Source organism: Python bivittatus, unplaced genomic scaffold, assembly GCF_059951505.1.
Source record: "Python bivittatus isolate LINGU-HERP-01145 unplaced genomic scaffold, Pbiv_v1 ctg000070_np1212, whole genome shotgun sequence".
Classification (NCBI taxonomy): Eukaryota; Metazoa; Chordata; class Lepidosauria; order Squamata; family Pythonidae; genus Python; species Python bivittatus.
In genome coordinates this window covers 20,170,197-20,193,114 of record NW_028277034.1, presented here as the reverse complement: position 1 = coordinate 20,193,114, position 22,918 = coordinate 20,170,197, and the positions used below count along the sequence as shown (strand labels likewise).

The following is a 22,918-nucleotide window of genomic DNA, read 5'->3' as shown; positions in this document are numbered from 1 at the left end:
TACATGCGATAGTTCAGTTTTTCCTTTTTAATAAATTTACAGACATTTTTAAAATTCTGTTTTCACCGTGCCATTATGGGGTTCTGAGTGTAGATTAATGAGAAAAAAAGTGAATTTGAACGATTATAGTGTCAGGCTGCAACATAACAAAATTGAAAAAAGTGAAGGGGTCTGAATACTTTCTGAATGCACTGTATGTACACTCATAGACTGGTTATAATAGAAAATTCTTCCCCTATATGGGGTTGGCCTCTGACTCTCAAGATTATCTAATTATTCCTTCTTACAAGAATAGCCCGTATGTTTCAAAGGCATTTCTTTTATGGATCTATAAGGACGGTTGAGTAAAAAGTGTGGAATGTCAGGAATGTATCTTAATTAGAATTTAAATTGTTGCTCAACTGCCTTACAAGTAGGTATCAAAAGACATAATTAATCTTCACATTATGCAATTTTTAACCCATTCTGTTTGTTTACTTTTGGGAAAGCAAGCATTCCTCCCCTTCACATCCAAATGCTTACCATTTGAATTTTTTGCCTCTCTTGTTTTTTCTAGTCACTTTTTTAACAGGGCAAATGCCAACTTCCCCCAACTTGGCGCTCTTCCTAGATGTTGGACAACTCCCATAATATCACAACAACTAGCTAGGAAGTTGGAAGTCGAAAGCCAACCCTGCTGGAGGGTAGAATAAACCCCCTCTTTTCTGATAAAAGTATTCCTTGTCCTTGGTTTCAAGAATTATATTTTTGAAGTACTGACATACCCATTAAGGAAAATTCAGCAGCAGCAATAGCTTCAATTCTGTCTTACATGCACAAGCTAGCAGAATGGATTCTGACACTACAAATATGTAAACTGGATGGGGGATTTCTTTCATTCACACCCAAACTGAGTCTGACTAGGTGCAAAACTGTTTATTATATTTGGTCCCTCAGCACCACAAGCTTCAATCCAGTATTGCCAGGTGAGCTTTACTGCCCTCTATGTGATATAGTCCATGTTTGCATAATTCTTAGTGGGTTATGTAATCATAGCCATTGTGACCTGGTAACCATTGTCTGTGGCTGGCTTAGCATTATGAACACAACCACAGAATGTTGAGCTAGATAAGATAGAATATTTCTGACATCCCAGATTGTGTTGTCTTGATTCAAATAACTCCCCAACAAAGTACTATATGGATGGAGAGTTTGATCTGCTCTTACAGTGGTTTCGTATATTGCATTACGTTGCCCTAAACCAGCGTATCTCAACCCTGGCAACTTTAAGCTGTATGGACTTCAACTCCCAGAATGCTAGAGCCAGCATGCTGGCTGGGGAATTCTGGGAGCTGAAGTCCATACAGCTTAAAGTTGCCAAGGTTGAGAAACACTGCACTAAACCATAATGTAATACATTTAGATTTGTCTTAGTGTAATATGTGATCCCATCCATTATGAATAGTTGAGCAAGCCATTATTTTAACTGACCAGCAACTGGATTCACATATCACACTGAGGCAGTCTTTTCACCCTTAATAGCCATTATTTATTGAATTAACCTGGTTCTGTATAGCTTACTGAATCACAGACCATTTAGGTTTAGTATTAAGCCAGCCTGTGGCAAAATCAAACCGCACTATACCTTGGCATACTATGAAAATCCGGCTTATTATCTATGTTTGCATTACGCCATGACCCACTAACCAGACAGCTGTGTTTCAGTCTAGCATGTTGTGCAAATCCAGAATCTTTTAATATTAACTTCAGGGGGTCACAGGAGACTTGTTTTCCCACAGAGACTTGATCTTTGTGCGCTATGTATTTTGTATCCCCCACCCCTTAGAAATGGTTTAGCTGGATGTCCCCAAAAGGGGTTTGAGGGCATCAGATTGCCTTAGAGTCTTTGAGGTTCCAAGCCTACTGTTTGCCCCAGGTCCTCTGAGGACTTTAAAGATCTAAGGACAAGCTGTTCAAGGAGTCCCTTCTGTTCTTCTCACTTTATCCAACGGCATTTGCATCTTATTCTCCACTGATTTTTTTTTTCTTCACTGAAATCAGTGGCCCAGGAACTGGGGGTGGGGATGAAAATCCAAGATATTCAAGAAACTCCTAGGCATTTAAGTCTTACTGCCTTGAATGGGGAAAAAAATCGATTCATCTGTTCACTTAAAATATCGAACTACAATTGGGACGGGGGACCCCTCCATGTCCGCCAGAATCCAGTTTGCTCTTTTTCTTTCGCATATCACAGGACCAACAGGTAAGAGGAGGGAGGGAGGGAGGAACGGAGGGTGTGCATAACGCGAAGAAATGAACCTTCCTCGCTTGGCTCTGGGGCTTTGTGCTACAATTGCCCAAGGGCGGGTGCGCGGGCAGGCGGGCAGGTGCAGTACAATTCTCTGCACGTCTACTCGACGGGCAGCTCTCTGGGGTTGAATGGGATTACTCCCAAAGCGTCAGCTGCGGCGGTGGCTGCTAGGAAAAGGTGCTGCCCGCGAGCCGTGTGTGCTTCTGAGCCTCTGAGTTTCGCGATTCGTGGCCCCAAGAGCGGAGTCGAACCGAGGGGCCGGGAGGAACCTGTAAAAGACACCCACAAAGCGCGAAGGAGCGCGATGATTTCTTTGCCTTTCCGCCTTAATTGGTACTTGGAAAGCAGGCTGCTGGTGCTACCTGAAACAGCCCCGCCTAACGCTGCGCTTGCGCAGCGTCTCCTCCTCGTCCGGCTTAATCCTGGCAGCAAAAGAGGCGGCGGCGGCGGCCGGAGGCTTGGGGAGTCAGCCTGATCGGCGTCCGGACGCTGCGGGTTCGCTGGTGGAGCCCCGGGGTGGCAGGCAGGCAGGTAGGTCGGCCAAGGTTTGCTCCTGGTTTTCTAGACTCGGAATCAGCCTTTTCCAGCTCAGAGTGTTGGAGGTGCAACTCCCGTTGTCTCTGGACTACAGTTCCCACCAAGCACAGATGGAGCGGCTGTTGTCAGGGAGTCGTCCTCCAGTACGTCGGAGGTCTGAGTCACATGGGCTGATATGCGGAGATCAACGAAGGCTTTAGACGTCCCTTTCCTTCCTAGTGCCCTGTAACTGCGAGCCCACGGGGTCCTCCGGGCCGCGTCTCCTTTCCGTTTGCTTGGGGCGAAGGAGGCTGCTCAGAAGGGTCCACGAGCTGGGTTTCTCGGCATCTGGACGTCCCTCTTTCTCCTCTCGCTTTGCCTGACGTCCCTTCCAGTAAAAGAAACGTCGCGCCCCAGCTTGGTGCCCTTCCTACGTGTTGGACTGCAATTCCCATCATCCGAGCCAGCGGCTGCGTTCATTGGGAATTAGAGAGGTGATGGTGGCCATAGTGTCGGGAGCACCGTGTTGGGGAAAGCTGAACTATCTTGGAGGTGGAGGGGATCGAAGTGGGATTCGGAAGGAAGAAAGCGGTTGTGTGTTTCTTTCGAATGAAAAGGGGTAGGATAACTGGCTTCTGTTAGACTTCTTTTCCCACGATCAAATTGAGATTCCCGCCAGTCCGGTATCTTTTAGTTCCAGCACAGTTGCCTCTGTAATTATATTGAGCCGGGAGTGGTTTGCTGAAAATCGCCTTTTCGTCCACCTCTCCTTCAAATGCGGGCTGCTTTCTCCCTCCCTCCCTCCCTCTCTCCATAGAACATTTTCAGTCAGGCGTTCACGCCGTAAGCTCGTGTGGCGGCACGTTGGAGGCTAGTCCACTTCTCTCATGCTCGTTTTCTTCTTCGGTGTATCGGCCTCAGATAGACTTGAATTCCTGCAGGAGTTCTAGACCTCGAGTTTTGCCGAAGCGGCAGTTTATGGCTCCCGTGGGTCCCCCACGAACTTGGGCTGTGCTGCCTGGGAGTGATGGAAGGTGGAGTCTGGTGCTTTGCTGGGTTCTTCTCCTTTCCCCTCTGAGTAGAGAGGGGGTAAAAGGGGAGGAAGGAAGAAGCTCCTTCATTCTCTCCTTTCCTCCTCACGCACTCTTAGGAGGAACGGGAGGAAGCGCGGAGACCTGGACTGCTGGCTGAAGCTGAAAGCCGGGCCTAGTCATTCTCTTTCTTGCTCCTGGGAACTAACAGCGGGGGTGGCGGGAGGTAAGAAAGGGTGCGCGCGAAAGAGCTTGAGGTGGGAGCCGCTGGTACTCCTGGGGAGTCGGCCGCCGCCGCCCCTGCGGCCGCGTGCGTTTCCCCGGGACCGCGAGTGGGAACGGGGAATGCCATCTCTGATTACAAAGACTGGAGGCCACCTTGGAGCGGAAGGAGCAATAGCCTTCCCGCCGTCGCCACCACGGCCACCACTCCCGGGAGGTGTCGCAAGTTGCCCGAAGGAGCGCTGAGGACTTTCAGTGGAGACGGCGAGAGGAAGGCCAGGGCCCCTGTGGCAGCAGCCAGCAAGCGAGGCGCGGCCATGGAAACAATGGGCTTTCTTGGTCCGGTGGCGGCTCGCGGGAGGGAAGCGTTGCCGGGGGGACCGGGGAGGGAGAGACGGGGACCCTTGCACTTCGCTCGCTGTTCCCACCTTAGGAAGAAGCAGGCAGGGCAGGTGGGAGGCAGGAAGGGGGGGGGCTGCGTTTGCTTGGAACAGGAGTGGTTGGAAAATGTCTCTTGCCGGGGGTACCGTCTCCTGTGGCGGGGAGAGACCGCGTATCACCACCTCCATCTCTGGGGCGGTTGCTGCCGCTGCAATCGCCAGGCGGGTAGCTTTGGCGACAGCATCTGCCTCTCCCAGCGGGGAAAGGACGATCTTTGCTGCAGCCCACAGCACCTCGCCCTTACTGTATCTAAGGGACGGCTGCCTCTGGTCTCGCTTCAACTCTGCCTGCTAGCGAGCTTGTTATTTTTAATTAGTCTCCTCCCCCGTTTTTAGATTTTGTCCAGAAACAAAGCAAGCAGCATAATAGCATAATAATAAATAATTGGATGAAAATGCCAAATCCAGTCTGAACATCTGGCTGACTGCATGACCAACGATAATAGCAGCAGCTAGCGCCTAGGAGAGTAATAGAAGTACTAATAGAAGGGCATTTCACCTTTTTGTCACCACTGATCTGAGATGTGTGTAATGTACAGGAAATTTCTTCCCACAGAATCACACAGACCTTCAATATAAGGCACCTACTTAGTCTCTTAAGTTTCTAATTTTGGATATTATTCTTGTTAATCAAAAGGAAACTGAGACAAACTTAGGTTAAGTTCTTTTTTAAATGATCAGCTTGCTGTAACATGGGGACAGCCCCCTCTTGGGTGGTCTCCTAAGGACAAGGCAGTTTTATTATTCCAAATTTACATGTGCCTACTCCCACACTTTTGAAAGCTTAGAATGCAGACCTCTTAAGCTTGGAAAATGCAGACTGAAAACAAATGGTTGTTTTCCTAATAAGTAAAGAGTTTAAGGCTTTTAGAATACCTTAAAACTGCATATAAGCTGTTAGTAGGGCATTAGGTTTAATTGTTAAGACGTATTGTGTATGCTTGGTTTGATTTATAAAAAGAGTGTTCAGTGAGAACTTTTTCATGTTCTCATGAAATGTTATAAAGGTTATTCCAGATACTAACATTTCTCCTGCCTGAATGCCTTAGCACTGCTGTCCCCATCAGGCACTAATGGTCCATAATTTAAATCCATCCATAAAGGAAGATGAATGACTTGGCTTCTGTCCAGTGCTGACCATTCATTGGTTGGGACAAGAGAGTGCAGCTCTATAAAATTTATAGTTGTAAGATATGTGCCCTTATGGCTATGAAGTTGTAGTACAAAAAACAATAGAGGGTGCTTGTTCTACTCTCCCTGCATTACTTTATTTTCAGTTGTTATGTTAGGTGGAGCAAAAATACTATTTGGCAGGAAACCCAGTATTGTGATCTAAGTCCTGGAGAAGTCGGAAGTCATGGATTGGGCCCAGGGAGGAATATTGTGATTGCAAAGGAGAAGCAGTTAACTGCCATATTGTGTGTTCTGCATTAAAGGGGAAGCCATTTCTGTAGAAATAATTTAGGACTGTTACCTAATAAATACATAAGGACTGTGTTCTTTGTGTCCCAAATACAATAAACTCATGTCCGCTCTTTGAGGGGAAAAACAAAACAGTGCTTCAGATGCCTTCCACACTCCAGAATTTGCTGCTGTAGTATTTGTGGTTAGTTGCTCAATCCCCCCTTTTTGTGGGGGAATTACTGTGTGTATATTAAAACACTGACATGCTGACACCTGAGGATTGTGGTGAAAGCTTATAGCATATGAAAGCTAGCAGCATCACTGTTCTGATATGGAAGCTTGTCTTACAATGTGAATGCCAGTTGATTACATTTTTTAATTCATTGTGATGATATCTCTGTATATTTCATACTTCAGCTTATTTTATTATCTTGGATGTGAGTGCGGATTGCTTAGAAATTTACTGTTTTTAGGTGTGACTGGATTTTTATGGTGTTAATTGTAAGTTATTTCCATTTTTACAAATTTTAAATAGTTAAACTATACCAACTATCGTTTATATTTAGAAATATGTCAGTTTGTCTGTGGTTCCCTGGTGGTGTTATTGTTGGAGAAAACAGGTGCATTTGCAGTTCAGCAACTCCTTGCAGTGGTGTTTGCTTCAGAAACTTCTGATTTTCTTTCTTCATCTTTCTGTTGGATTCACATTTTCTCAGAGGAAGCTGTGGGATTAGAAGTGGCTTGCTCTGTTTGTACTTCTGGTATACATTTAAAGAGGGGTCTTCTGTACCTCTCAGTTTCTCTCTAGAACAGTATCCTGACACATCAGCCTTTTTATGCAAAGCAGTTCTCAGTGTCAGTTTGTGCACAACACAGGTGTGTAGCTGATTTATACCATGGGGCTGTGAGAGTATGCCTTAGGCATACACATTTACTCATTCACACCCTTTCTTGTGAATCAGGGTCCATCGCCAGCTCAGTGCCACACCCTGTCCCCCGTGTAACTTGAACACCAGGGTTGTGTGGGAACCGGCCCTAAGACCTCTTCAGATTAAAACTCCAGTTTCCTTCAGACTAGTTGTTCAGGATGCAATCCCACATCCAGCAAAGTGTGTGGCAATAGCCTCCAGTTTTATTCTTGCACTAGGTTATAAGCTGGAAACATCTGCTGAAACAAATTGAGCAATAGCTTTTTAGACACTCATGTGATATGTCTTGTCTTTCTTAATAAGCAGGGACTGTGTGTGAATATGCCTGAAGGTGAGCTCTTGGTCAGAAGACAGCATCCAAATAAACTCATTTAATTTCTTCCCCAGTTGTTGGGTTTCCATCCAATGCCAAGGTGAAGTGTACACCCTTGCTTAAAGCAGAGGCAATAAGAAGGGAGTAGATAGCTGGAGCGGGGGGTGGGGGGCTACAATGAACAACACAAATCTTTTTCCCAGATAAAGAAACTTGCCCAAAATAAAATTGACCTGAATTGAACTACATTCCAAATAAAATACTGGAATCCTACTGATCTGATGGTATTGAAACTATTTGATTTCTTAGTTTTACTGCTAAATTGGTATCTTATTCTTTAAAATGGATAACTAAAGCCTCAAATTTCTATGTGAGAGGCAGTGGTATTCATCTCCCAAATTTTTATCTAAGTGTATCATTTAAAAAAAAAGTGTAATTTTGCTTGAAATTTGTACCATGTGAAATACGAAGCTGGGATCTAAAGCTGGGAACTTTAAACAAAGTTCAGTAATATTGGTATTTAGTGCCAATGTTTGGGTATTACATTCCATTGGTTGGAATTCTATAAGTGGCATGCTAATAATCAGTCTATTTAATTCTGACTAATTATCAATAGTAGCCTTGAAAGTGCATGTCAAATTAAGCTATACTTTCTAATTTACTCCTCTTTTGATGGCCATGCAACTTCTGGGAAAGAGGAGAAAACCACTCCTGGAAAATTGTCATTTATTTGAGCAGGCATCTGGTTAATCATTTTGGAAACCGAATGCTGGCTTAAATAGGCTTTGGGTCTGATGCACTATGGTTCTTAATTCAGCATAAAGGGTAATGTGGCACACTGCTGAATTCCTGTAAGTCATGGAGCCTCTGTGATTTACTACCAGTTTTGGAACATGTTTCTTGGTGCAGAAGGTGAAAGCCAGATACGTACGTTTGCACCTGGGATCTTTCTGAAATATTTTGATTCTGCAGTTAATATACTTCTACAAAGAAAAAATGGTGATGGTGACAAAGTATTCTCCTGTCAATTGTGCTTCTTTCCAATAACAGTTAAGATCCCATGGTGTGGTTTTCCTCCTTTGCATCATACCTTTTCTTATCTCTTAGATGGGGAGGTGTGTTATTCTAGGTGGTGTCTTTGGCTCTGTCTACCTTCTTTTATTCTGTGCTTAATTTTTCCCAGCTTCTCTAATGTAATTTCTGTATGCAGCTTTCCCAAACTGGGGACCTCCCGTTGTGCTGGACTATGGCTCCTATTACCTCAAGCAGCATGGCTGTTGCTGGCTCAGTTATGAGATTGATAGGCCTGCACATCCTGAGAGCATCAACTTGGGACAAGGTTGCTATAGGCACCGAGTGCTATTGACTTCAGCAGAATCTATTCACCATTCTATTAATTGCTCCTCATTTCATTTAAAACAGGACAACTTGCATGTATAAAATGAAGTTACTAATGTTCATTTCTCTTGCTTCACCACTTCTTGAAGTGATGCTGCTAAAAAGACTGTTTCATATCTCTTCTTTTCCTTATATATCTACTCACTGTCCACATCAGGGTAATGCAAGAATGTATTAATCACTTCCTTTTGGGTCACTCATTACCTGCTTTCTTAACTGATGGGTAGAAGAGAGACCAGCTTGTAGCATTCATGTTTACCTTGGATGTAAGTGGCAATTTGGGATTACTGAGCTTTTGTGAATGTTATGCATGTGTATGATGCATTTAGAATTGTCACTTCCTAAGAAACATCTTCAGTGTTTAAAAACTGGTTGGTCCAGTGCACAAGAACTTCACATATTCAGTGTTTCATTTTGTAAGAAAATACATTCCAAATTAGATGTATTATTCTGAGCGCACATTTATTGTTTCCTGAATAAGCAATCTAGTGTCAAACATACTTCTTGTTTTCAAAAAAGGCTTGTGATTAATTCAGAAGCCAGCTGGATCATTAAAACCCAGTTAAATTATGTAAATATTACATTGTAAATTATATTCTGGAATTGGCTTTTCTTTTGCTGTTAATTTATTTTATTTTTATTTATTTATTTTCAAATTTGTATGCCGCCCATCTCCCCCAATGGGTGACTCTGGGCGGCTCAGATTGCCAAGATATTTCATTGATTGATACAAATCTGGAAGTTCACCTACATGTTTGTTTTTTTTTGCAGAGGAAAGTAGTTCTATGGCAACTACAGAAATGTTTTGAGATTTCAGTATGGATTGTAGGCATAGAAAATAACTAGAAGAGGGAAGGTGGGCAATATCAACTTGATATTTTATTGGCTTCTTAATTCTTTATAGTACTGAAAACCATTTTGTTTATTATAAGAGTAAATACTGATTTTTAAATTGCTTAATAACATCAGTCCATAATAAATGTCAGTCTGCCACACTTTGGATAATAGCTTCTTTTGTCTGCAAGGTATTTAACTTTAAACATTTCCATTTTTAATAACCATATTTGAAAGCCTAACAGTCTTTTGCGCTCCTTTAACAAAGGGCTATATTGTTCTGATAATGCAGTTTAGCAGTAGTGTTATTTTCTCTGTCAGAATCTGTCACTGACTTTATCTCCCTTTCTGTGTTGCATGGTTTAGTCAAGTCTCTGCAGTTTTTTGTTCAGCACAATATGAATTTAATTGTAAGCTTTACACCTTCTTAGTCATTATAACATATTCCATATTTCATTATGTCTTGGAATTCAATGTTGGCTTTAATACCATAGGATAAGGTTTTTACCTGTATTTTGTTACTTCCATGTCATCTTCCACTTGATTCTTAACTTAGAACAAGTCTCTTTTTTTAAAGAAATATTTTCCTCCACCCTATGTTATGAGCTGCCTAGAGTTGTGTTTTAAGATGGGCAGCCATACAAATCTTTTAAATGAATGAATGAATGAATGAATGAATGTTGGATTTCAAGCTCCATAATCGTTCAGGCAGCATAGATTTGAAGAAAGCTACTATATCATGCCTACTTTTACATAAAGTTTTCCTTCAGTACACAAAATAAATAGTGAAACTTGGAGAGGGGAGGGACTATAGAAAGAAAAAAACTGCTGTGATAATCTCAGTATTGATAGAAAAAGGGATATGTATCAAAGAGTGTATAATGCAGCATTGTAGGTTAATGTAATAACAACATTCAAGTAGTAGAAGTAATTTGACTGATAATTTTATCTGTAGTTAATGTGAATTGTTTTGTTCTTACCTCAGTACCTGCCGGTAATGAAGTTAGAGGCCAATAAAGAACCAATGATTGAATAAAAGGGTTAATGAGAGAGAACACTATTGTTTTTCTTCAATTAGGACAAAATGTGTCTCTCTTAGCTGTGATTAATGCTTAAATTATAAAATGTGTTTCTCTAAATCTTTAACAGAAGTGTATCTTGAAGCCTTGGCGACTACAGTGTTGTGGTGTGCATGTGAATTATGGTGTCCATAATTCTGTAGGTGTCACAACATATGCTTTGGTGTAGCAAGAAAAAACTCAGCTGTATCAAATGTATAAATCCTTACTTCACTCACATCTCAGAGAAATCATAAAATTTATTAGACTTTATGGAGTGGAGTACTGAAACTGATCGAAGTTCCTAGATGCCTCGTTCAAAGGTTGGGTGAAATCCCTGTCTTATAATTTGATCCTTTGCCATGAGTCTTCAATCCTAAACTCTCAATTTCTTTGTCTTTTTTTTTTTTTTGCCAGATAATCTGTTGTGTGTTTTTAAGTGTGGCTGGTCAGTGTATTCCAAACATACCCAAAACCTTTACTTTTCTTCCATAATCAGGGCTGACACTGCATACGCATATTTAAAAAACAGCAAATTCTGGGATACCATTGTTTACATTATTTTAGATGGGAGGGAAGGCTGATTAAACGGCAAAATGTTCTTAACAACTGCATTATTTATTAATTGTTTATTTATGTAGCATTTTACTTTCCTTTGTATATATCTTTTCCTAAATCATTTTCTGTGCACTATTTTAAAAGTTTGTAATCTTTGTGTTTTATTATCTTGTTTACAAACAACCCTGTGATTAAGATCTGCCTGTTATAAGATCTTTTTCCATTAATAATTTAAACCCAGCTAGGTTTTGCTGCAAGCACTTTTAAAAGAAACATTTGTTCAGTTAGAGTGAATTTGTGCTTTTTAGCCTAGATTTTGAAAACTGAATTTCAACAAATGATACCTAAAATAGTTGCTGCCTATGTTGTATTTACTTACTGGATAATAATAAAAGTGCAATTACACAGTGGTTGTTATAGCTTTTAAAACACCTATTATCCCAGTATGAGATAATCTGGACATACTGGTTTGCCTATGTAAATACTTAGCTTTGCACATCTGTGTACTTATGCATCTTCTCCTTTGCATTTAATTGTTTGTTTATTGTTTTTACAATACCAACCCAAGTATTCCAACCTAAGATATTTAGCTGTACTGCAGCAGAAAAAGAATGATATTCCAATATATTTGGATAAACAAATTTAATTTACATTTTCAAATCCTGACATATAAATGGGTAAATTAATCGGGATGCTCTGAGACTTGCTGTAAAACTAAATTTTGAGAGTTTGAGGCATTTATCAGTAATTTAAAAATTGCTTCAACTGTGATACTTGATTTTCACGTTCCACAAAAGTTGATAATTCAGTAAAAGTTCCTATTAATTTCAGTGACTACAGTCTGGTATTGCAAATATACACAGAAGAAATGTTTAAGATAATTTTTCTATTCCACACAAGTATCAGTCTGAAAAGATACATAATGACTGAATGTACACATCACAATAAACCATGATCTGGTTCATTTGGTTTGGTTTTATGTGATACATGAATCAAATTGGTTGTGGTTTATATTAAAATTAATAAAGGCATTTTATTAATCATGGTTTGTTAAATATGTGGTCTAGATTAAAATCAGTGTATTGGGTTTGCACAGCATGCCTATTAATACTACTAATAATAAGCATGCTATGTGGACCCAATACAGTAAATTGATTTTAATCTAGATTGCTCAAATTTAATTTTTCTATTCTGATACAAGATATAAACATTTCCTATCAAAGAACAGGTAGTGAATTAACTTGGCAAACATAGGGAATATATTGATGGTATACATGGAAAATTGCTCAAGAGCAAACACAGTTCAAATAAGGTTGGCACAAAAGTCAAAGTATACCAGAATTATAAAAAAAATATGGCTTGCTGTGAATGCACTGTTTGGTTCCATGCAGATAGAAGTAAGACTTATGTGTTGTACCTTTTCAAACATAAAAGTTTTTTTTTTTAAGACTTAAGTCTCAGTCTTGTTAAGAGAACAAGGAACAAATAGAATTCCTGTTTCACACATAACACTGAGCCAACAATGGTTGAAACCATGAAGGGTTGCTTACCCATTCAAGTGACAGAATGTTGGTTCACAATAAGCCAAAATTATTTATAAATTTAGATTAACGTGATGTACCAATGTAGTTTTTGTCACTAAGCTCCTATAGCAAACTTGAGAAGCATCTGAGTGAATTTCAATTGTGTACGCTCCCCAGAGCCACGTGAATGTGAGATGGGCGGCTATATAAATTCGATGAATTGAACTGAATTGAATTGAATTGAATGGTGATCGATTATGTGCCATCAAGTCATTTTCAACTCCTAGTGCCCACACAGATTTTCTCCATAACAATCGATTGGATTGGATTGGATTGAAGGGTAGGGATTAAAAATAGTACAAGGTAAAAGTAAAGCATGTGTTGCTACTGTACTACTAACACCTACTGCTTTAATGATAATAACAGTGTTAATCTGCAGTAGTCAGATCAGGATACCAAACCAAAATCATGATGCAGCCAAAATAAGATTGTAAGTATTGGTGTAATTGATTTGTGCAGAAACCTAGGGTAGTGCAAATGTTTTACATTGGCTCAATTTAATTCTTTTCCACACTGCAGCCTTCATTCACTTACCTCCCATGTGTAAACGAAGCTGGCTTAAGAAATCCTTTTCTGGATTTCAACCCCCTTCCTCCAGTTTGGTCACAGTGATAGCCTGATGTTCTGCCTGGACCATGGTTAACCCTGCCTCTTTTTCTTTCCTTCCCATGCTAGCAAAGTATATGCCAATTGCTCTCCCTTCTGCAGGCATATATTTGGAGACCTGGTGAAAAAAAAAACATTAACAGTTTTGCTGTTCTCCCTGCCCCCTTGGTCTTGAAGGGGAAACATTGCAGAATTCTTGCTGATTTCAAACAGTAACTAAAATACATTTTTCATCTTTCTTCTGCTGAAGCTGTTAAAAACAAACAAAAATAGCCAAAATTTCACTGTTCCACTACTGAATCTGGAACAAAATATGAAAAAAAAAATAAAGACCCATCCTTTCATGGCAGGCAGCCAAGCAGCCCAGGACAAAAAGGTCATTGAAGGCAGAGAGTGGGGACTAAGGGAGTTGCCTGCCAGAGCACACACCAGCCACCTGGAGTGGAGGAGTTGTGTAAGATGGAATGCAGTACAGCAAGAGACTGGCCTGCTTGCACTAGCAGAGAAGAAAACCACTGCTTTTAATGCAGAGCAAGACTGCTCAGCTGGAGATGCATTCTGGGATGCTTTGGGATGGGCTAAGGATGACATCATCCATTCCTGCCCTAATAAAATGGCAAGTGGCCTGTCCTCATACTGGAGCAAGCAGGAAGTGTGGATCACCCTTAAGGTTATTCTTAGGTTGCCATTAAATTAGGGTTAGAGCCAAGTTCAGTTTTAAATATAAATATATGGGGTTAGGTTTAGGGTTAGGATATATAGAGTCAAAATATATAATGTATATGCTAAAAATATTGTAAGCCTACTCAACATGGAGTATGGTTAATATACAGTATGTCCTTGTAAAACCTGTGCTTGCACTGTCTGTCTGTCTGTCTAGTATTTGAAACTTAAAGTGAATAGCTTAAATGTCTTGGCACTTTAACTTTTTGCACAATAAACCCATATAATTATTTAATGCTATTTCATTTAAGGTACCAATGTCCCATGTACATCAAGTTATGGATGAGCTTTGGGCATGATTATAAACAATGGCTTCTGACTTGTTTACAAAGCTCACTTAGGTTGTCTGTTGCACTGCAAGAGGTATAAGGTGGAGTTAGTAATTGGCATGTCTTGGTGGTTTAATTTGAATACAGCCTACAAATTGGTGCTTCAGCCATACCTTTTCTCATATCTACAAAAAAAAAAAAAAATTGACCTAGTCTTCTTGTTTTTCTGTTATATGTCATTACAGATTTCAGCAGTGAACACGGGTCTCTTGAATTTCACTGACTGATGGTAGACCAACAGTTTGATGAGCAAGTCATACGTTGGTCAGCTGTTAAATATTATATGCACCTCCACGGAAGTAAGTCTGTCTCTCCACGGAGAGAGATTGTAAAATGCATGTTATGAATTGTGTCTCCTTGGTCAATGATAAAGAAAATGGAGCAATTTCAGCTGAAGCTGGATTAATGATTGGAGATACCAACGAACCAGAAGAGCAACCACCCCCACCGCCCCCTCCACCATGTCTGTCCATAGAAGCTGGATTTCCTTCATCAGCAGGAGTGCCACCCCCACCACCCCCTCCTCCTCCCATAATAAGCAGATCGTCAGTATCACAATTGCTAAATGGACATGGTCACCTGAGCAAGAAGAAACGAATACGTAGTTTCTTTTGGAAAACGATCCCCGAAGAACAAGTCCGTGGTAAAAACAATATCTGGACTATTGGTGCTAAGCAGAACTACCAAATTGACACAAAGACAATTGAGGAATTCTTTGGCCAGCAAGAAGAAGCTGCACCTCTAGAATCCAGAAGCAGATCTTTAAGAAGGTCATTTAAAGATTCCAAACAAGAGGTAAGCATGAACACGGAAATAAGCAGTTCTTGACTTTTTATTAAAGGCAGTCAATTTGCTAGATGTTAGTGGGTAATGCCTGCCCTCCATGCCTTCTAGATGTGCAGGGCTGCCATTCTCATCCTTCAGCTAGCCACTATTCCTGCTAGCTAGCAATGATCGGGGTTGTTGTACAACATAGCTGGAGGGCACACATTTGTGCAAGCCTAGTTTAATTACTTGTGCTCATTTACTTTGCTCCCTCTTTTGTACTGTAATCTCTCTCTGATGGAGAAGAAAATCACCTAAATGTAATATATGCCAAGAAACAGCAATAATCACACATAGTATTAAAGTTTAGGCAGTGAAGTAAAATTATTTGATTTGTGTAACTTAATATTGTCTTAAATGTGCTCTTGAAAACATACAGAATGAAGAAGACTTTGTAGAACATATAGAAAAATGTTGACTTCTCCAACATTTTTTAATTGAGTTGAATCTTCTATGTAAGAATATGTCACCCTTTTTTCAAATTATCAGATATGATTGCCTTCATATATGATTAATACAAAGTGCACTGTCATCGCAAATTTTAGAGTGGTAATCAATTTGCACATCCTTACCGTAACCAGGTATTTGAAAAAAGCATGCCTTGCGTTTACTAGAATTACACTCCCTATAATTTTTTTAGGACTATATTTAAAGGATTTTGCTGAACAAAATATTTACAAATTTGAAGGTTTCTTTCATTTAAAAAGGCAAGCTTCTAGTCCTCATTCATGCAGAGAGACTGCTTTATGGGTGCTTAATGTCTCAAATTGGGATTGCCAGACCTTGTGCTAGTCTGCTATCAGAGTTTCAGTATTGGCTTACCCAAAGTTTTTTTTACCTCTGCAAGGTAAAGAAAGAGTCTTGTCCTTGAGCTGACTGCTGCTGCATCTCAGAAATGCAGAGTGATGTGATCAAGTCAAAATGTGGACTTCTCTAGCGGTAGGCTTGGACTGAGATGCCAGAAAGCAAACTCTTCCTCCAACAACATTTCCAAGCTGATGTGTGGGGTGGGGGGGAGGGCGGGGGGGCAGGGCCTGAGATGCTTCTGGATCGTTTCTCTTTTCTAGTTTCCTTTATTAAAAGACTGTCCAGCAGAGCTTTCTGTAGCCTGAATTCCAGCATGGCCCATATACAAGCTAACCACACAATTCCATCTCTCCTTTCTAGCTCTGACTTGGAAATAGTAGGTATAGATTCATTGTTGCTCCATCCTTGTGCCAGCAAGTGTAGAATTAAAATAAATCCCAAACACTAGGATGTGCAAGACAAGTATAATGTTAAAATATAAAGCTTGCTAGTTCTTTCTTGTCATTTTCATGGGAGCTGTAAAAGATTTTAGAACATCTAATATGTTTACGCTGTGCCTTTTTAAGCTTTCACTTCTTTTTCAACACAATAATAATGCTTACATTTACCCTCTGACTTACAGAACATTGCGAATGTTTTCCTAGGATTTGCGTCTTCAGGAGAATATTATCATGTGGTTTGGGAAAAGTATCCAAGATAGTGTGCAAGTTCAATTAAAAAAAAAAATGGTATGGGTTCTTAGAAAAGACAAGTTTAAGCATTTATCAATAAATGAGAAGAAAGCTTCTAACTCTAGAAGTAATTTTTAAAAAAGTATTGGGAAGTAGTGATTGATATTATATAGCAATTATTTACTATTAGATGGCAAAGGAATTGATACGGTTTAAACTCATACTTTGATTAAGACTGAAAGAGAGGAGAAAAGAACTAATGTATAAGTATACTGACATGTGTAACTGTAGATATGTGTACATTGGCATTGTTCAAACTTTTGACCACTATTGAGAGGCCGATATCTAAGAGCTTTTCATTGAGTTTAGCAAATACCATCAAAGCACTTTATTCTGAATTAGGTGTATAAACGTCACATGGTGTTATTTTAGTTGACTGTGTTGGCTAGGAATTATAGGAGTTGACATTCAATGTATTTGGAAAGCGTCAGATAGGAAAACTGTATTATTCCATAGAATGTGGCCTGATATGTTATACTGATATTTCAATTATAATGTAAGAACTAAGCTATAAAAATTATTCTGTCTAAATAAAATCCATGCCAGTGAAAAATCTGCTGTTAAGAATTGGTAGATATATGGCAGAAGATGATCCATAGCAGAGATTCTAGTTCATGCCCGGCACTATGTCTCTGGATGGAATTATTGTGGTTTGTAAGCCATGCTTTATGCTTAGTGTGTTGTACTAACTCAGCCAGTTATAGGTTATTCAAAAAACATAGTTAAACTATGGCTTACTATGATCGGTGAACTAGCCTGTTTCTGAAATATTTAACCACGTGTAGGCTAAAAGAGAAGACAGATATGTATTTCAGTAGGGCTTTCTAAAGTATTCATATTATACGTCAGCACTGTTGAAGTCTGAGAAAAGAACGCTGGTTGGCTGTGGCTAGTCACAATCCTTCTTCCTTCTTCCCATTCCCTAGAAAACTTTTCATTAAGAGATCACATTAGAAGCTCTAGTGATACTTTCAAATTCCTAGCTAAGAGTATTCACATATGAAAAATCTAGAACTTTACAAAGGAGGAAACAACCTCCCAATAGGAAGAAATAAATAAAAATATTACTTCTGATTTATATAAGCTTTATTAAGAATAAGGTTTTTTAAAATGTGCCTTTATCCAATGTTTATCCATTGCCCTATATTTAATGATTAGTGAAGATATTGTCTAAATGAAGGTTCCAAAGAGTTTAATCAGTTGAATACAATATGAGTTGGGTTTGTGCAGAGGAATAAAACTTACCCTAATGAAGGTGCAGTCAGAGTAGCTATGAACTCTTACAGTATTCTATTAAAAGTGCAGAGCATCACAAAGTATCTTCACCAGAGCTTGCCTCATTCAGAAAGGAAGCTTAACCCTCTGTAAAGCTTCAGGGTGGCAGGCACAGTTGCTGTGAGAAGGCAGGAAATCATACCCGAACTTGGATCTAGTTCAGTGTATGGCTGAAAAAGATTACACTCAGATTTTGCTACCTGGAGGAATACATGCTTATATTCTGGAACTAAAAGTGTGAGTTATTATGATAAAATGTATGAAGTGGGAATCTGTTTACAGAGCTATATATTTGATTCCAAACTTTTTTTCAGAATTCATATTCTGCATTTAGAGAAGAATGCTGTTGTGACTGTTTAGCTGTTTTGACTTCTCTTCTAATGTGTGGAATAGAATTGTCCTTCCCTTCCCTGTCTGACTTTCTGAAGAATCTATTTATTTATTTATTTATTTAAAAAGATATGGCTGCTCATTTTATGAAACACAGTTCTGGGTGGCTCACAACAATAATGAAAACCAAAGAAACAGTAAAATCAAAAAGCTGGCATCTTAACCAATCCATCAAACAGTGTACTTCCCAGACTCCAACCACACCCTATCCCAACAGCTGAGGTAAAAGCCAGCCCTTTATGGATTTCCAGAAGGCTGAAAGGGTGGGGACCCACCATATTCCAGGGGGAAGGGTATTCCGCAGGGTAGGGGCTCCTACAGAAAAGACACACTTCCTAGGTCCCACTAGATGTCAGTGTTTAAGGGAAGGGAACCTATATGACCTGGTATGGAGTGAGCAGGAAGAGGCGGTCCTGCAAATAACATGGCCCCACCTTGAATTACACATGGAAAGGAACTGGAAATGCACAGCAAAAGCAGTGTGATATGGGCAAACTGAGGGAAGCCCAAACTCTGCTTGCCACTGCATTCTGGACCGATTATAACTTCCAGATGGTCTTCAAGGGTAGTCCCATGTAGAGCACTTTGCAATACTGCAACCAGGAAGTGACCAAGGCTTGAGTGACCATGAGCAAGGCCTTCTGGTCCATGAATGGGCCCAATTGGTGCATAAGATGTATCTGAGCAAAGCCGCTCCCCCTCCCCCCAGCCATGTCTGCCACCTGATCCTCCAGCAGGAGCCACAAGTGCAGGAGGGTCACCATATTGTGTACCAGCTCTGCCTGGGTAAGCCAAAACCCAAAGTCACTGTGTCTTGCTTGGGTTGAGTCAGAGCTGGTTCCTCCACATCCAGACCTTTACATCCTCCAGACACTGGGTAGGCACCAAAACAGCATTCCTGCTCAGCCATGGGTGGCGAAGTATAACTGGATATCATCAGCATATTGATGATACTGCACTCCTTGCTGTTGAATGACCTCACCCAGCAGTTTCATGTACATGTTAAACAGGAGTGGTGAAAGACCTGTGACCTAAGGCATTCCGCATTGCAGGGTCCTAGGACTAGACCTCTCTCCCACCCACCAACACCAACTGGAACCAGCTGCAGAGGAAAGAGGACAACCACTGCAAAACAGTGTCTCCCAGGCCCTGAAACTAATCCAGAAAGATGCTATGGTCAATGGTATCAAAAGCTGCCAGAGATCCAGGAAGCCCAGAATGGTTGCACCACTTCCGTCTCAAGCCTTCCAGAGGTTCTCCAAAAGAGCAACCAATGCTGTCTCCATACTTCAACCCAGACTGAACCCAGACTGAAAAGGGTCAAATTAATCCCCTTCATCCAGGGCTCTCTGTAGCTGAGAGCCAACCACTCTCTCAACAACTTTTCCTTGGAGACTGGACGAAAGTAATCCAACACTGTTGGGTTGAAGGATGGTCTCTCAAGAAGTGGCACCCTATTGCCTTCTTCAAAGCATGTGGTACCATATCCTCCCTCAAAGAAGAATTAACCACTGCTTGGACCCAACCACATAACAACTCCCAGGAGGTCTTGACCAACTGGGGGGCAGAGGTCCAGGATGCAGATGACCAAGCTCACAGCCGGAAGGATCCTATCTACTTCCTTAGGATTAACTAGCTCAAACTTCTCTCAGATAACTGAAGATGGTTATCGGAATGTAAGGTGATTGCAAGACACTGAGGAAATATGGCACTTGGTAAATCAAAAGAGATCAGTAGAGGCAGTCCCAATTAAAAAAAAAATTGGAAGAGTGTAGCATTCAGAAGTGAGATAGAGATAGATCCTTGAGTTTGGCTTCAAAAATACATGAAAAGTGTAGTGGAAAACATAACTTGAGTTTTCAGGCAGTGCATTTTCTCTGCCAGAAATCAGAAAAGGGTTGGATGGATTAGTCTGCAGATTAAGTAAAGTTAAATTCTACTTTATAGTTTCAAAGAAATGACTTTACTATTTTCTTTGTTTGATATCATTTTATTTTGGTTCATTGTGTATGGCTTTTATTTAGAAGATACGAGATGTTTTAAAAACTGTTTCTGGACTTAAAATCATAGTTGTCAAGAATGCTAAACAGGATTTCAGAGTGATAAAATGTGACATCTATGTGTAAAAAGACAGATTATAATTGCTATGTATTTTATAAAGTAACTTTACAGGTTTTAACTTTTGTCCTTGCTTGTCTCATTCTTTTCTATGCTCCTTTAGGTTGGGTGCTTAGTGATTCCCAAGTTTTGCCGTATAATACTGGCAGTGCTTTAAAGGGAATATTTGATGGTAGACTGCTTGTGGATAAACAAAATAGTTACAATCCCCATTAGTGCAAGTCTGGTAAATATAATGGCTGTAGAACAAATGGATCCCTTTCCCCTCCCCATGTAAGCCTGTTGCAACTTTTTTCTGATCAGACTATAGATGTTTATTTGCTAAAGAGAAGATGTGCTTTAAACTGGTACACACCTAAGTGTGTGTGTGAGAATGAGAAACGAGAGATATTATGTGGTTGTTTTCTGCTAACTTTAATGTTGGCACTGAGTAGTGATTATTTCTACTTTTTAAATATAGGGATCTGGTATTTTAATGGAATACGATTACCATTTTAATGGAAAAGTTCTAAGTGCTGGTGAAAGGAACCCTTTACACACACTGCATCCTTATGTCATTCTTAATCTCAGAATACTAATTAGCCCATGGCCAGGTACTAAGAGAGTCCATCTAAAACATATAGAGTCTGACATATTAATTTCTGTTTTGAAATTCTTATTTTCTAAAGCAGCCTGCCTTGAGTTGTTACCTCAGGCACAGACTCATAAGGTTAAGCAGGTAGATAAAAATGAGGCAATTGCCCTATTTTCTATTTACAACTTATATGGAATTGCATGTATAGGGACACAGAAATATGCTACATATCTATATTTACTGTGTGTGTAAACACACACACAGATTTGACACTATATTTCAATAAGTGGGAAATAATTAGATCAAATAACCGTTCAAGTACAAAGTGGCAGACATCATTTCATAAAACAAGCATTTTGTGTATAGAAATAATTGTATAGAAAGCAATTAAAATGTCCTAAAATTGCTTTTTATCAGGGTTGTCAACATGGTGCCCACTGCAGCCATTGCCCTGATGGATACTTTCCTTGGTTTTTGTCAGGCTTTGTGTATTTTTATTTATTTAGGTTCTTTTAATTTTTTTTAAAGGAAAGCTAGCAAGCTGCAGACAAAGGGCCAGCCCCAAACATAATGCAATTCCGAGAATATGTATGGGTTCCAGAGGCATTCTTAGAGAGTAAAAATGTTGGGGATAGCAGCCCAGCGCTCTTAGAACTGTGCCATCTCTCCAGAAAAAAGGCCACATTAAGTGGCAATAGTGGAGAACATACTGGAAGACTAGAGCAGGGGGTGGAAAAGTGTGTTTCCATTGTGACAGGCATTTTATGAGGGAGCCCCCCAAATTCCAAATATGCCTGCAAGTCCAAAAGAGTTTGGAACTCCTGGTCTAGTATGTGGACTAGTATCTTGCTTCACAAGTTCCTAATATAAGGATAGAAAGTGGAAATCTTCATTCGCCAACTAAGACATGAAAGGAGGCCCTGTGAAAATATCAACAGCAGAGTTGTTTAATTGCAGAAAAGCTTGAATCCTGAGAAATAGAGCATAAGCTATTCGTGGAAAGGCATGATGCCATTGTGTGTCTCAACATTTGATTATGAATTTAAATATGGCAAAAATTTAAACCATTTAGGAAGAACGAAGTGGTTGGTGAGCAATCAAAACACAACTTTCGCTCGTGGTGATGGAAGAAGTAAAGCTTTTTTTCCCCTGAGTGTGGGCCAAATAGATATTGTGGGCCAAATAGATACCTCTAGGCAAGAGTTGGGGAATGAACTGAGGGGGCAAACATGTCTGGAGGGTGCATTCCTGTGATGGGAGGAGACACATCTCAGAGTAGGCAGGGAGACCCCACTATGAATGCACATGTTCCAGTGTGCTTTCCTACCCAAAGATGTATACATCACATTCTCACAAACTCTCACATAAATATTGCAGCTAGGTTATTGCAGTGCAAGGAGGGATTTTCAAGAATGGATTAATAGCTGATGGGAGAGCTAGCTTCCTCATCCCCTAGCAGCAGCTGTCCTAAGAAATGTCCCCATATACATTCTAGGATGGGGCTTTTAGGGAAACTATATTAAAGCCTTGAAGAATTCTTCTCTCTGCTCAGCCTTTTGAATGCAGATAAGGCTTACTTTCATCTTAGGAGTGAACTTTTTATCTGGAAGCAAAGGGTCAGGGCCTGGGCAAAGGGGAGGGGAGGGAGCCTTGGAAAGAAGGGAAGGAGCCTGCCAAAATTGCTGGGAGGTAAAGCTTTTGTGCTGTATTCACAAATGAAGGTTCTCTGTCTCATTTGCCTGCAGTAGGAAAATTATAAACAAAAGAAGCAGGTTAGGCACACAGTAGAATTAGTGTTGGATAAGGAATGGTCTGAGACCAATCAAATCCTGAGTCAGTACTGAGCTAAAGGCTGCTGCTGGGAGGCAAGGGAACCTGAAAGAAGGAAGGTGACTTATGCCTAGTCTCTAGGGTAGCTCTTGGTTTTATTTCAGAAGCAAACCAAACCAGACACCAAAAGATTT

The 22,918-nt window shown here is 40.3% G+C and overlaps 1 protein-coding gene across 1 annotated transcript in view; it reads left to right on the top strand.

The window, feature by feature from the left end:
- Positions 1 to 14,429: 14,429 nt before the first annotated feature.
- Positions 14,430 to 22,918, top strand: part of FHDC1 (FH2 domain containing 1) — a 35,605-nt gene continuing 27,116 nt past the window's right edge. The window contains exon 1 of the mRNA XM_007425210.4: positions 14,430 to 15,029. Coding sequence (XP_007425272.1) covers positions 14,568 to 15,029 — 462 coding nt within the window. The 5' untranslated portion in view covers positions 14,430 to 14,567. The remainder of the gene's footprint in view (positions 15,030 to 22,918) is intronic.